Consider the following 14,936-nt stretch of genomic DNA (forward strand, 5'->3'; position numbering starts at 1 on the left):
CAGCCCCCCCACATGCTCTGAATCTATACCAATTGATAAAATATAATTCAGAACACGTCCCCATCCCATTCCTATTCCCACTCTCATTTTCAATTTCAAATTCAAATTCCAACTTCTTTTCCGTTTATATGCAAACACCCTCTTCATTATGTTCAATGCTTAATGGTCGTACCACCTTAATGAACTCCATGACTTCCGAGCTTGAAATATGGAATAATTAAATGATGATTTTTCACGCGCACATGAATAGAATGATGATGTTTTTATTACATATATGTATGTACGTACGTATGAGGAATAGACAGTACTAATTAATTAGATTATTAAAACCAAGAAAGAAATGGTTGGGAAGTCAACTATATAGATAAGCTAACAAGAGAAAAAGTAATTAAGGAAACTATATCATCATATTAGGCTAAAGAGAAGGTATAGTTTGTATGGATTAAGGTAGGATTATGAACTTAGTGAAATGTCTCTTAGGATTCTAAGCTCATGGGGCTAAAAGATGTACTTCTCTGTTTTCAAATGGAGGGTTAGATTTAGTCTTGGATATAAAACTTTAATTTATTTTATCTTTTATATTTATTAATTTTTTTAAAAATTAATTTATCTAGCTAAATTATACACTTTTTTCCTGTCAAACCTAACTTATAAACTGATTTGTAATTTAATGTTCAATATTACTATTTTGAAAAAATTATGTTATATTTATTATGATAAACTAATTTATTTAATTTTTTAATTTACTTAAATTAGTTAATAAATATCTTTTATATTAAGAATTATTATGAGATGTTTCAAGAAAGGTATTTAATTATCAAAAAGCTTCAATAATAAATGAGCAGCACAAATCTGTTGACTATTTCTGTGTCAGAGCCTATCATTGCACACTTCTTAATTGTTATAAGATTTTTGGGTAATTTTAAAATCTTTTCTTGACTCTTTACGGTAATTTTTCCAAATAAATCAGCACGCAGAAGAGAGTTTAAGAGGAGTTGAAGAGGCAAAAACAAAACATCTTTTACATACTACCTTTGATTCTTAATATAAGAGTTAGTTGATTAATTTGACTGATTAGTTAAGTTAGTTATTTATAATAAATAACTATTGTCTTTTTTAAAATATCCTTGTTAATCAAGTACATTGGTTAAAACTATCATTGTCACACAGACTACTTTGAAAAAAATAAATAAATATAAAAGATAAAGTGGATTAAGACTTTATATTTAAAACTAAAATAAAAATCAAACAATTTCTGATATTAAGGACAAAAAATAATACAATATTAAATGTGAAGGGCTGAAGGCCCTCGACAAAAATACTTGGACGTGCGTGGTAACTGATGTGTTGCTCTAGTTTTTAACAAAAATCACTTATTATTACATATTAAAAAAATATTAAATTGATAAAAAAATTATTTTTCTTTTATATTTATAAATTATTCTTATATTTCTTCCTTCTTCCTCTCTTTCCATTGAGAATTAAATAAAGGTACAGTTAAAAAACAAACATTTTAAATATACTACAGATGACTTATATTTAGGACCAAAACTTTCTCCCTTGTCAATTTAATGCATTTATTAACATGCGAGGATGAGTTACAAGTGATTCACATTTAAGACCATAGTGGCATAAAATGTACATAAATATATACTCTTTTAATCTTATTTATAAGATACTTTCAATATGTTTTAAATAGAGTTAACAAAAAAATCTTAAAATACATTAACTGTTTATTAAAATATAATAAATTTTTTAACTTTTCCCTTATTTATATAACAATTTTTTAACTTTACCTTCATTTAATATATACACAGTTTAAAAAATATCTACACTATAATAAATGAAAGATAAAATAATATATTCATGTTAAAAATTTAATAAAGTGATTTATAAATAGAGTTAAGAAAAATCTTCTGTCACTAGCTTATAAATAAGATTAAAAGATTATATACTCATCTGATCTTATTTATATGGCACTTTTAATATATTTCACATAAAACTAATGAAAACCTTAAATTGCATTAACTTTTTTTTAAAATATAACAACCTTTTAGTTTTACTATTATTTAATATATATATTTTTTTAAAAATAATTATTTACAATATAATAAATAAAAGACAAATTAATATATTTATATTAAAAAAATAATAAAGTAACTTATAAGTATGGTTTAAAAAACCGTCTTTCTGTCCTGCTGTTCAGATAGAATTAGAAGAACATGGAACTGCAGTACACTGCAGACACAACGTGTTCCACTAGCGTGTGTGGGGGAGTGAGAGCGAGGGAGAGAGAACAGAAGAGGGAATGATGATGTGTGGGGTTACACACAGTAAGCCAGCGAGGCATGGTGTGCGTCGTTAACCATTGCTTACACAACTATTCAGCTTTTCTTGACGTTTCAATCTGTCTGTTTATTAACAAAACCCTTTAATGTAAAAACGAGTGAATTAATTTAAGTAAATTAAAAAAATTATTAAATTAGTTATTTGTAAGAAATAAGTATTATTTTTTCTAAAATATTATTACTAATTAATTATATATATTAGGTAGAATTACCATTTGATGGGTCCTAATTATAAGACATTATTTGTAAACAACAAATGAGGTCTTATAATTAGAACTGAGGGTAGTATTTAATATGTGCAAAGACTACAAGTACAGCCTTAAAAAATAGATAAATATGAGAGATAAAGTGAATCAATATTTTATATTTTAAACCAAATTAAATATCAAACTAACTCTTATATTAAGAAAGTAAAAATAATGTTTTATAATAATTCATGGTAATCAATATTCTTCAACACTTTTTCTTTCCACTTCAAATTTGGTGATAGAGGGAGTCAACGCTCACCATATAGTGTTTTTATTTCATAACTCCGTCCATTAGTTTGACTTTTTCTTCATCCGACAGCCTTCACAAATTATAGGCTAATCAATGTATTACAAGAAAAGATTGATACAGAGGATTTATGATAAGATTATTAATATTTTTTATGGTGAAAATTGCTATATATTCTTATTTTTCCTTTTGTTGAAAATTTTGGACCCGGCTGTTTGAATGTATAATCATGATCATCACTTATTTAAAAGAGTGCTTTTTGAGTACCAGAAAATAAAGGAGTGCTTTTTTTCTAGTTCGCTTTCACTTTCAATTCTGGTTTTTGTTATATACATGTCAAAATGATGAATTCCTTTATCAGATGTTTCTGGTTTAACAACTGTATAGTGCGATCATTATTATCGCTTTCCTTTTAATAAATTAAAAAAGTCCATTAATTATTATTGTAGCCCTTCAATAATTCATTGTTATTCCTATTTTCTACGTAAGATTATATATATATTTTGGTGCTTGGTTTATTTTTCAAAGGCCGTAAATGAAAAAATATATATAATTGAATATCTGCAATTTGATGTAAAAGCTTAATTAATTAAATTGGTTTGGTGAAAGTTGTTGCAGGCATAAATGCAACGTTCGTTAAACGGTCACATACCCATTATGGCTTTATCCCAATTACATAGTTATCGCTTCAAACCCAAGTTACTTGAAAAGTTCTAGATATACTAGTAAGTCAAGGCCAACAGGCTCGACCTAACATTCAAACATTTGACTTCCCCATCCTTTAAATGAATTAAAATATTACTTCCGATTTTAATTATAAGATTTTATTTATAGACTACAAACAAGGTCTTGTAATTAGAATCGGAAGTAGTATAAATTAAGAAAAAATTGGTAAAAAATCTCTAGTTGAAAATTTAATTGGTTAAAAAGACTTGAATTTGAGTAAGTGTAACTATGATCTGTTAGTGCAACATATCTTTCATTGTGTGCAACATATGCAACAATTATCAATACAGAAGTCACTTGCACACAACAGAAGATATGTTACACTCACGGATCATACTTGTACATGCTCAAATTCAGGTCTTTTTAGTCAATTAAATTTTCAAACAGGAATTTTTTTATCAATTTTCTCATAAATTAATGATGATGTTTTATTAAAAATAAATGTGAAATCATAGTAACAAATAATACTAAGTAATATGCGTATATACTTTTTTTGTACTTTGTAAGAAATTGCACTCGTTAATTTTGTTGTGCAGTGTGGCAGATCTATCTTTTGCTTCGTAGTTTTTCACATGAATATTTGGAATTGTTTTTTTAATAAAATTTTGAAAAAATTGCTGAAAATCCCCATTGAAATATTCATTGGCCAAAGGTATTTGAAATTTGTTTAAAAACATAAATAAAACTTATGTTTATCAGGGGTGCAATCATTTTTCAGTTACGTCCTATCTATATTTAACTATGTGCAAAAGTGGTCAACATTTATACATAACTAAAGATATATTGCAAATAGTTGAAGAAAAATCAACATATTTAACTCTTTTTTATTGAAGAAAAATACTTTCTAAAGGGGGACTTTTCAACAATTTTTTTTTCTAAATTATTAAAATTAAAAATTTCTTTCTGGAATCTTTATCTTTATTTTTATTATATTAAGAGATTTTTTTTTTTGACCGGACTTATATTAAGAGATTTAAACTTTAAACTGGACATCAAACCCTGATCTCTTAAATTTAAAGCAGATGAATAGGGAGAGGCGGAGAGACCCAAACGAGGATCGTGGAACGAGGCTGATGGCTGGAACCCGCAAAGTAATGTAAAGGCCATCCAATGTAGAGTCAGAATGGGCCTAAAGCCCATGGGCCCAATGCAGAAAAGCCTGGGCCCAATTTCAAAGAACAATCATATTCACATGTTTGCTTTGCGGAATTTAAAAGAACGACAAAGTGGGGTCTTTAGTCTTTTAGGATTGGAAACATGTCACCCCTGGTAAATTTTTCTTCATGATGCGATAGACGAATCATCCAGTGTTTAATATTTTCGAATAATTTAAATTCAAGTCTTATCAGACTCTCATTCAATAAGAAGCTATCTTACAATTTTTCTCTCTCCATTTATTAGAAAAAAAATTGATTCTTTGCTAGAAAGACCTCGAGTCTCTTTCAATCTAAATAATGAGCGTGTTTAGAATAATTTATAAGTAATTTTTTAATCGTGATTTACGGCATACGAAACAAGTATGTGAAAGGAATTTTATCTCAACTTATGTGAAACGTGCTTATTGGGGATTTTCACTTCTATCCAAACAGGCCCAATTTTGGCTGAACTCATTTTATATTATAATATTGCTTCAAAACTAAAATGCATTGCTATGCAATGCAATTGCAAGATTTTAACGCTAACTTCTTCGATCTTATCTAAGACGTAATGGTCTGCTAACACACGCGTGTATGGTTGGAGATTTTTTATATCATGTCCAGATTTTTATATAAAAGTTAGTTTAATATTTAATTTGATCATATCTATTTTGCCTTCAAGTAATTCCTATAATAGTTGTTTATATTAAGGAGTTGTTATTTATAGATAATTCAAACATATATGATTAATAAATATATTTTAAGAAATATATCATCTATTTATTATAAATAACTAATTTAACATATTTTTAAATTTTTTTAAATTAATTAACTAAGTTTTATATTAAGCATGAGAAGAAGTGAAATATTTTCCAACGCAACAAAGTCTCCACAGCATTCAACTAATCAACACTCGCGGCATTCTCTCCGCCAACTTGCATGGCATCTGTACCCTAAAATACGACCGTTTTGAGTAATTCTCTAACGATGTTCTGCCTGATGTGGGTCCCATATATCATGCGACGTAAGAAAAAGAGAAAATATATTTGTGAGTCCTTATAGTTTAGTCATATTTTGACTTAGGTCTTTATAGTTTTATTTCTTTTATTGAGTCCTCATAGTAATGTTATATTCGCGGGTCTTTCCGTTAATGAACATTGCGAACACCGTTAACGCATGCTAATGGAGGTGCTCTAGCACTAGCAGTGCTCTCCCCCCCTCCAAGTTTATGGCTCTCTTTATTATCTGTCTCTCTCGTCTTTCAAAACTAACCACCATCAGTTCAATGACACTGAGAAGGAGTGAAGAAGGACTCCCTCTTCAACTAATCCCTCTTCTATGCTGTTATGGTTTCAAGACAATGCCAAGTGAGGATTGAATTTTTCGGTGAATTACTATGGCCACTTTCATTAGTACCGGCGTTTGGGATTTCTCGAATTTTAAATGGTGACTAAGACATTGTCTTTTACTTTAGATAAGCAAGATTTGATGAATTTCAATCTCAGAGGAAAACTAATTAATATACTACCTCTGCTTCTAATTATAAAAGCTAATCGATTAATTTGAGGAGATCAAAAAAAAGTTAAGTTAGTTATTTGTAATAAATTAATAGTGTCTTTCCTAAAATATCCTTACTAATCAAGTGTATTGATTAGAACTATTATTGTTAGAAGGACCACCTTAAAAAAAATACATAAATATGAGAGACAAAGTGGATTAAAGTCTTATATTTATGACTAAAATAAAAATCAAATAAGATCTTATATTAAGGACCGGAAGTAGTAATAATATCGTAAACTTGTCTGTGAAAATATGATAGACATGAAACTTCCCAAAAACGCAGCATGCTAGATTAGGTAGCTTTCAAGTGCGTTATGGCTACATTGAATGGGAGGCTGGTACAACAGAATAGCCTCGCCAAAACTCAGAATTTACACCCGTGAGGCTTTGTCGAGAAGAACAATATAGAGTGACATTGAAACTGAAAAAGGTGGTCATAGTCTCCAGTTGGAAAACAGTAGAACCAGGTGCCACCGCCCAAAAAGAAAAAAACGCCATGGGAAGCTACGACGAGAGAGCTCGTTGAACTCATGGTGATTAGCTTCGGAAGATGAGAGGGACAGATGATAGAGAGAGCCATGAACTTGGGGGTGGGGGATAACTGACAGATCACCCTCTGTTATTGTGCATTAACGGTGTTTGCAATTATTATTAACGGAAGGATTTTTAAGTTTAACATAATTAATTATAAGGATTCAATAAAAAGAAATAAAACTATAAGGATCAAATTCAAAATTTGACCAAAACTATAAAGACTAAGAATCATCAAATTTATAGTGTTAACGTGTTTCGTAAAGGGATCTAATGAAATTAAGAAAAGAGGACCCATTCATTTGATTTTTGGATTTTGTTTTGCTAAAGGTGTTTTGACAGATCCACTCACAAATATAATTTCCCTAAGAAAAATGGCATGCACTATTCATTACTAATGCTAATAGTACCATTTATTAAAGTTTTTATATCACTCCTTCCGTTCCATACAATGCAGGAGCAACTTAATCAATTTGGATAAATTAAATAAATTAATTAATTTTAACAAATGTGACATAATAAATCCCTAAGACATTTTTACGTAATACTCCTCTGGTCCTTAATATAAGACTCAATTGTTGAATTGGTTTTGGTTCTAAATATAAGACCAATTTCTCATACTTATCAATTTTCTCTAAATTATCCCTATGGATATTCCCTCAACCATAATTAAGTAGAAGATGAAAAATGGGTATTTGAAGAACCGGTAAACTTTGAATAATTCGTATCTATTATTCAGTTACGCACTGTACAAATATATATACACCGAAGGTCAAACCGAAAGATTACAAGGATAGGATTACAAGATATATTAGGAGAGATATTTGGAATAATTTAAATTAAAACCGATCCCTCCTAATCCGCCTAATATCTCGGTGATCTAGGAATATCTCTCTATTAACCACACTCCCCCTCAAGTTGGATCATAGATGCTAATCATGTCCAACTTGCTTATGAAATTTTCAAACAGATCTTCAGGAAGCCCTTTGGTAAGCATGTCTGCAAGTTGTTGCCTTGACGCCACATAGGACAAGCATACCATCCCATCTTCTACTTTTTCCCTTATAAAGTGTCGATCAACTTCGACATGTTTGGTTCTGCTATGTTGTACTGGGTTAAGCGCCATGGTTAGAGCTGCCTTGTTGTCACAAAAGAGTTTAATTGGTTCATCTATAAGGACTTGTGCTTCTTCTGCTACTCTTCTCAGCCAGAGACCTTCCATTAGGCCTTGGGATAATGCTCTTAATTCAGATTCTGCACTGCTCTTGGATACTACATTCTGTTTTTTTGCTTTGCCATGTTACTAGGTTGCCCCACAAGAAAGTGCAATACCCAGATGTGGATCTGCTGTCAGCCTGATCACCTGCCCAATCAGCATCAGTATAGATTTCCACCGTTCTAGACTCACATTTTTTGAAATAGAGTCCTCTTCCTGGTGTCCCTTTCAAATACTTTAGAATTCTATAAGCTGCATCCATATGCTTCTTTCTTGGAGAGTGCATATGCTGACTCGCCACGCTAATTGCGAAGGCAATATCTGGCCTTGTGTGTGATAAGTAAATCAGTTTTCCGACCAACCTCTGATATCTCCCAACGTCTGCTGGTTCTTCATCTTTCCGCCGTTTCTTTTCTTTTTCAGCCTCCTCTTTGGAGGATGGTTTCTTCTTGCCCTTTGTGGCGCAGTTCTTCTTGACACTTATTGGAGTCTTACTTGGTTTACAACCAAGCATGCCAGTCTCTTTGAGCAAGTCGAGGATATATTTTCTTTGAGAAACATAAATGCCCCTCTTTGAGTGAGCAACTTCCATACCCAGAAAATACTTAAGTTTTCCTAGGTCCTTGACTTCAAACTCTTGATTCAAGGCAGTCTTTATCCTGTTTATTTCATTTACATCATTGCCTGTAAGAACGATGTCATCCACATAAACAATAAGGATAGTTGTTGTAACATCCTAAGTTTTTATCGGGTTTTAATAGCCTCTTTTGGGTTGATTTTGAGGATAGATTAGTGATTTAATCTTGATCTGGGTGTTTGGGTTGAATTTGAGGTTTGTTGGAGGAATAGGTGAACGTACCCCTCTCAAGGCTTCGCCGCGGCGCACCGGGAGTTTCAGAGGGGAGTGTCTTCTCGGGAAGGTTTGGCCGCGGCGAAGTTGTTCAGGTGAGCGAGGCTTCCCTTTCGGGAAGGTTTCGCCGCGGCGAAGGTAGGGGTATGCCGCGGCGAATGTTTTCTGGGCTAGCGAGAGTTTCCTCTCGGGAAGCTTTCGCCGCGGCGAAGATTGGGGTTCGTCGCGGCGAAGTCAGGTTTTCAGGCGAGTAATCCCTCTCGGGATTAGTTCGCCGCGGCGAAAGGTCGCGAATCTATATAGTCGCGGGAGGGTTCAGCGTGCGAAAATAAGAAAAATCTGAAGGAGGAGAGAGGAGCTCTGCTAGGGTTTCGAACTTTTGGCTTGGAGGAGACATTTCTAAGGATCCATTACCTCAAGTAAGTGATTTTAACCTCTAATCTATTTTCTTGATTGGAATTTCTGAGGATTTTTGGTAGAACCCTAGGATTTTCTAAGTTGTGATGAAACTGAGGTTTTTGATCAATTGTTTTGAGTTTAATTGATTGCATTGGGTTAGTTTAAGTATTTAATCGGTGTAGTTTTCTTGGATTTAAAGAATCTTGAGTTTTTGGAGCTAGGGTTTGTGGAAATGGATGATTTGGGATTGAGGATGATAATGTAGAGATTGATTTTGAGTTTTGTGAATTGGGTTATGTTAAGGAGGGTTAAATTGGATGTTTAATCGGTTTAGATTTGTTGTTGGAACCTTAATTGCTCAAATGAGATGTTGGAGGTTGAATTCCTATAGTGGGTTCTTGAGGTTTGAATTCTAATTGATGCTTGGAAGGAGACTTGATGTTTTAATAGACTTTGAGGACTTTGGAGTGTTGTTTTGATAGTTATACCCTTTGAGTTGGGTAGAGTTTTGATGGGAGATAGGAATTTTGTGTCCCCAAGTGTTGTTTTGGCCACATTATTAGTTTGAAAGCTAATATATGATGGTTGTGTGTTTGTGTGCTTGTGTAGACCGGTTGTGAGTCTTGGTGGTGCACGGGGCCACATCGTTGGTTTGTTGTTCCTTGCTCAGGCGAGAGGTAACCACTTTCCAATCCTTAGTACTTGCTTCTGTGGTATTGTGAGTAGATTTGTGTTTTGTGCTCCAAATAGTAATTGTGTTCAAACTATATGTTGTATATAAAAAGGGAAAACCGTCTTGTGGGGCTTTGATTTATGATGAATGCATTTTTGGAATTGTGAAAGATATGCCATTGAATGAGGTTAATTGTGAAATGATTATTACTCTTTGATTATGATTTGAGCATGATGCATGATTTGGGATTTGGTGAGAGTTTGATAGTTACTACCACGTGGTAAGGCCTCCATTAATGCATGATGGTTGGCTTAGTACGTCCCCCATAGTGAGGGATAGGCCTTTTGGCTCCCTATGTCCCCCAGAGTGAGGGATAGGCTTTTTATGGCTCCTTACGTCCCCCATAGTGAGGGATAGGCCGGCTCTGGCTCCTGAAAATCCCCCAAAGTGAGGGATTTGGTTGATGGGATTGCATCATTGCACTTGCATGAATTGTTATGGCTATCGTTTTATATTATTTGTGAACTGCCCCACTTGACACCTCACGAGCACCTATTTAGTAGTACTTAGTATTGGAAAGGTTGGTTACTGGGACTTTGTCTCACCCCGTGGTTTACAATGTTTTCAGGTGAAGGTTTCGGGCGTGTGCCTTCGGGAAGAGACGCAGAGGCTTGAGCTTGGTTAGCTTTAGGCCTCTAGCATTTGTATATGTATGACTAGTATATATTGCCACATTTAGGACTGCTTTTTGATATATTTGATTACCCGGCCTTGTTGTAAACTGGAGAGAATGTATCTCCTTATTTTGATTGGCCGGAGACCATTGCTAGTGTTTGATGAACTCTGGATTATATAGTTGAAAACTTTTTAAATGGGCTGACTTTGATGTATGTGTTACCCGGGCCGGAGGCTCGGAGGCCCAGTAGATATGAATGGATTATTTTAGTTGCATGCAACGTTTATCGGGTTGACTCGAGTTTAAAAGTCAATTTCTAAAAATATGAAATTTTCCTTCTACTATGGTAGCTCGTTTTAACAGCTTTCCTTTTCTACCATAGTAGTGGACTTTATGATGATTTATGATGTTTTTAAGGTTAAGGGTTTTTACAGTTGTTAGGTTTCCCATTTTTCGAACAAACATTGTATGATCAGACAGACTCTGTTTATAGCCCTCATCCTTTAGGACCTTGGAGAACCTATCAAACCATGCACGGGGATATTGCTTTAAGCCATACAAAGATTTCTTCAATTTACACACTTGATTTTGCTTCCCTGTATCAAAACCTGGAGGAAGTGTCACGTATACCTCTTCTTTCAACTCACCGTTTAGAAAGGCATTTTTGATAACTAATTGTTGTAGAGGCCAGTCTAAATTGGCTGCAACAGATAGCAGAACCCTGATTGTGTTTAGTTTCGCTACTGGGGCAAATGTCTCATTGTAGTCTATCCCATAGGTCTGTGTGAATCCCTTCGCTACTAGGCGTGCCTTGAACTTGTTGAGTGTACCATCAGCATTATACTTAGGGGTAAAGACTCACTTGAACCCCACTGTTTTCTTCCCTTTTGGTAGGTCCACCACTTCCCATGTTCCATTTTTTTCTAGTGCCCTTATTTCTTCCAATACGGCCTTTTTCCATTTAGGATGGTCAAGTGCTTCATACACATTGTTAGGGATTTTGACATTATCAAGATCAGTAATAAAAGCATGATAGTCATGAGAAAGAGTTGCATATGAAACACTTTTGGATAGGATGGTTGGTGCAAGAGCAACTCTTCTTTCTTAATGTAATGGGCAGATCGTCTCTGTCAACTTCCTTTGTGGGTTCAGGATCTTTCAGTTGGTCAGATTCTGGCAGTACTTGGGGCATGTTGGGCTCTATAGACTTATTATCTTTATGTGAGTAAACCTTGTGGCATTTCTTACTGGTTTTCTCTCCCCTACCTTTGGCACCTCTATAACGGTGGAAGACTCAATAGGAGGAACAGACTCAATAGAAGACCCAAGGGAAGGTGGTGGTATAGGTTCAGGAATGTGTTCCATAGGCTGAAATTCACTCGAGTGCTCCCCCTGAATTGAAGACGCGGAAAAATAGGGAACATCTTCAGAAAAAGTGACATCACGACTGACATACAGACGTTTAGAGACCGGATCATAGCACTTATAACCCTTTTGGTGGGAGGAATACCCTAAGAAAATGCACTTAACAGCCCTAGGATCAAATTTGGAAGGAGTTTGATGAAGATGGACAAAGACAGAACAACCGAAGACACGCAACGGAAGGTAATGATCAAGATGAGTAACAGGGTGAGTTTCACAGAGTTTGTCCAATGGGGAGACAAAGGAAAGGACATGACTGGGGATACGATTGATTAAGTGGGTTGCGGTGAGGAGTGCATCGCCCCAAAAATATTTAGGCACATTACACGTATATAGAAGTGCTCTAGTGACCTCTAAGAGATGTCTATTCTTACGTTCAGCCACCCCATTTTGTTGTGGACTATGAGGACAGGAGCTATTATGAACAATTCCGTTGTTTGTGAGAAAAGTGGCCAAATGGTTATTAAAGTACTCGGTGCCATTGTCACTAAATAACACTTGAATTGTGGTGTTGAATTGATTTTTGATGAGGTTAAAAAATTCTATGAATACAGTGGGAACGTCAGATTTTTCCTTAAGTAAGTAGACCCAAGACATACGTGTATGATCATCGATAAACGTAACAAACCATTTAGCATGGGAACGATACGAAACACGAGACGAACCCCAAACATCGCTATGAATTATAGAAAAGGGACGAGTGGGTTTATATTGTGAGGGCGGAAAGGATATACGGTGGTGTTTGGCAAGTTCACAAGAGTCACAATGGGCAATAGAATTTTTATTAATAGTAAATTGAGGAAACAATCGTTGCAAATAAGAAAAACTAGGATGACCCATCCTTTTATGCCATAACAGAATATTATTATTGTCAGGGTTGGAGACAAAACCATTTGTGCGACTACACAAGGCCCTCACGGTAGAGACGTTAAGATAATAGAGACCATCATGCTCCTTAGCTGTGCCAATCATCTTCCCCGATGAGAGATCCTGAAAAATACAGAAAGTAGGGAAAAAATAAGCACCACAGTTTGCATTTTTAGTTAACTTGCTAATAGAAAGTAGATTGCAGGCTAGGTGTGGAACATGTAACACGGAGTCAAGGCGAAGAGAATCAGAGATATTAATCGTTCCTTTTCCCACAATAGTAGACCCAGTACCAGTAGCAGTGGTAATTTTCTCGTTACCGGCACAAGGAAGGTAGGTAATAAACATATCAGCATCAGATGTCATGTGATCAGTAGCGCCGGTGTCAACAATCCATTTGTTGGATGGGAACACGGTATGAAGAGCGAATGGGGCGTTACCTGTAGTAGCTGCGGAAGCAGAAGCCGTACGAGGCTGTTGTTGTGTTTGAAGACCCTTAAGCGCAGTAACCAACTGGTGTAACTGTTCAGTGGTCAAAGGAGAGGAATCAGGATCTTGCGATGCTTGGTAGCCTCGCGACTTTCCCTTTCGAGGTTTCCAGTCTGCTGGTTTACCATGTATATCCCAACAACGGTCACGTGTGTGGCCGGGCTTTTTACAATGGTCACAATAAACCTTAGCTTTATTAGATGAAGATGATGACAAAGGTGCACCCTTGCTGACCAGAACAGAGGAGTCAGAAACAGAGGATGGTGGAGCAGATAGCATCACTTGTCGTCGAGATGCTTCTCGTCACACCTCCGAGAATGCTTCACGAGTGGTTGGTAGAGTAGATCTACTAAGAATATGGCTACGAATATTATCAAACTCAAAATTAAGTCCAGCAAGGAATTGAAAGACTCGTTCTTTCTCAACATTCTGCTTATACCGTGCCGCATCAACAGCAGATGACCATTCTTCGCACGAAATTGAATCCAATTCCTGCCACAGAGCAACGAGCTCCAGCCAATAGTCGGTGATGGAACGGGTACCTTGTTTTAATTGCCAAATACGAGTTTTAATCTCATAAAGTTGAGATAAGTCTTCACCGTCTGAGTATGAGTCTCGCACAGCGTCCCAAATCGCCTTTGCTGAGGGAAGATACATAAAGCTGCGCTTAAGCTGAGGAGTCATGGCGTTGATTAACTATGATGAAACTAACGCGTTCTTGGTCAGCCACTGCTGCATTGCTGGAGACGCTGGGTCACTCGGCTCCTTTGACTCACCGGTAAGAAGACCCAGCTTACCACGTCCACTAACGGCCAATTTCATTGCCTGGGCCCACTCCCTATAGTTGGCTCTAGTTAGCTTCTTGGAGACAATGGTGACAGAGGACGATCCATCGGTGCTGGAGGTCGACTCGAGAGGACTGCCAGTTTGGGTTTTAACCGTCGGGGAGCCACCAAGAGAGGGGTCCATGTTGACCGAATCTCCCTTGGGGTTCGACCCGACTCGAGCTGCCTCCGAAGTGGAGGACGTTGACTATGACAATGATGGACTGGATGATGGAGGAACGTCCGCCGGCTCTGGTACCATGAAGAACCGGTAAACTTTGAATAATTCGTATCTATTATTCAGTTACGCATTGTACAAATATATATACACCGAAGGTCAAACCGAAAGATTACAAGGATAGGATTACAAGATATATTAGGAGAGATATTTGGAATAATTTAAATTGAAACCGATCCCTCCTAATCCGCCTAATATCTCGGTGATCTAGGAATATCTCTCTATTAACCACAGTATTAAGAAAGATGATTATGATATCTTAGGAAAAACGTGTCACATTTCTTATAATTAACTAACTTACCCAACTTCCTTAATCTAATCAAATTAGTTAAATAGGTCTTATATTAAGGACCGGAGGAGTATTAGAATAGATAAATATAAATTACTTCAAGTTAAAAAGATAAATATAATAAATAAATGAATCAATTTTTTTAGTCAAGGAATTAGATCTTATATTCAGATAAAAACTTCTACACATAGAAATGA

At 35.3% G+C, this 14,936-nt stretch overlaps 1 protein-coding gene across 1 annotated transcript; it reads right to left on the reverse strand.

Annotated features, from left to right (window-relative positions):
* Positions 1–12,797: 12,797 nt before the first annotated feature.
* LOC114714482 (uncharacterized) lies at positions 12,798–13,729 on the reverse strand. Its single transcript, XM_028899222.1, has 2 exons — positions 13,340–13,729; positions 12,798–13,022 (listed from the first exon to the last, which is right to left on the reverse strand). The coding sequence occupies exons 1-2, from the start codon at positions 13,665–13,667 to the stop codon at positions 12,988–12,990; spliced, it is 363 nt and encodes a 120-aa protein (XP_028755055.1). The 5' UTR covers positions 13,668–13,729; the 3' UTR covers positions 12,798–12,987.
* Between the last annotated feature and the right edge of the window lie 1,207 nt (positions 13,730–14,936).

This window comes from Neltuma alba, unplaced genomic scaffold, assembly GCF_004799145.2.
Source record: "Neltuma alba isolate B1F8T4 unplaced genomic scaffold, ASM479914v2 tig00011508_pilon, whole genome shotgun sequence".
Classification (NCBI taxonomy): Eukaryota; Viridiplantae; Streptophyta; class Magnoliopsida; order Fabales; family Fabaceae; genus Neltuma; species Neltuma alba.

Coding starts and splice junctions, on each gene's coding strand:
- LOC114714482 (XM_028899222.1), bottom strand. CDS start 13,667: ATGCTATCTGCTCCACCATCCTCTGTTTCTGACTCCTCTGTTCTGGTC. Junction 13,023..13,339: donor TGCTTCCGCAGCTACTACAG/GTAACGCCCCAT, acceptor TGTATTTTTCAG/GATCTCTCATCGGGGAAGAT.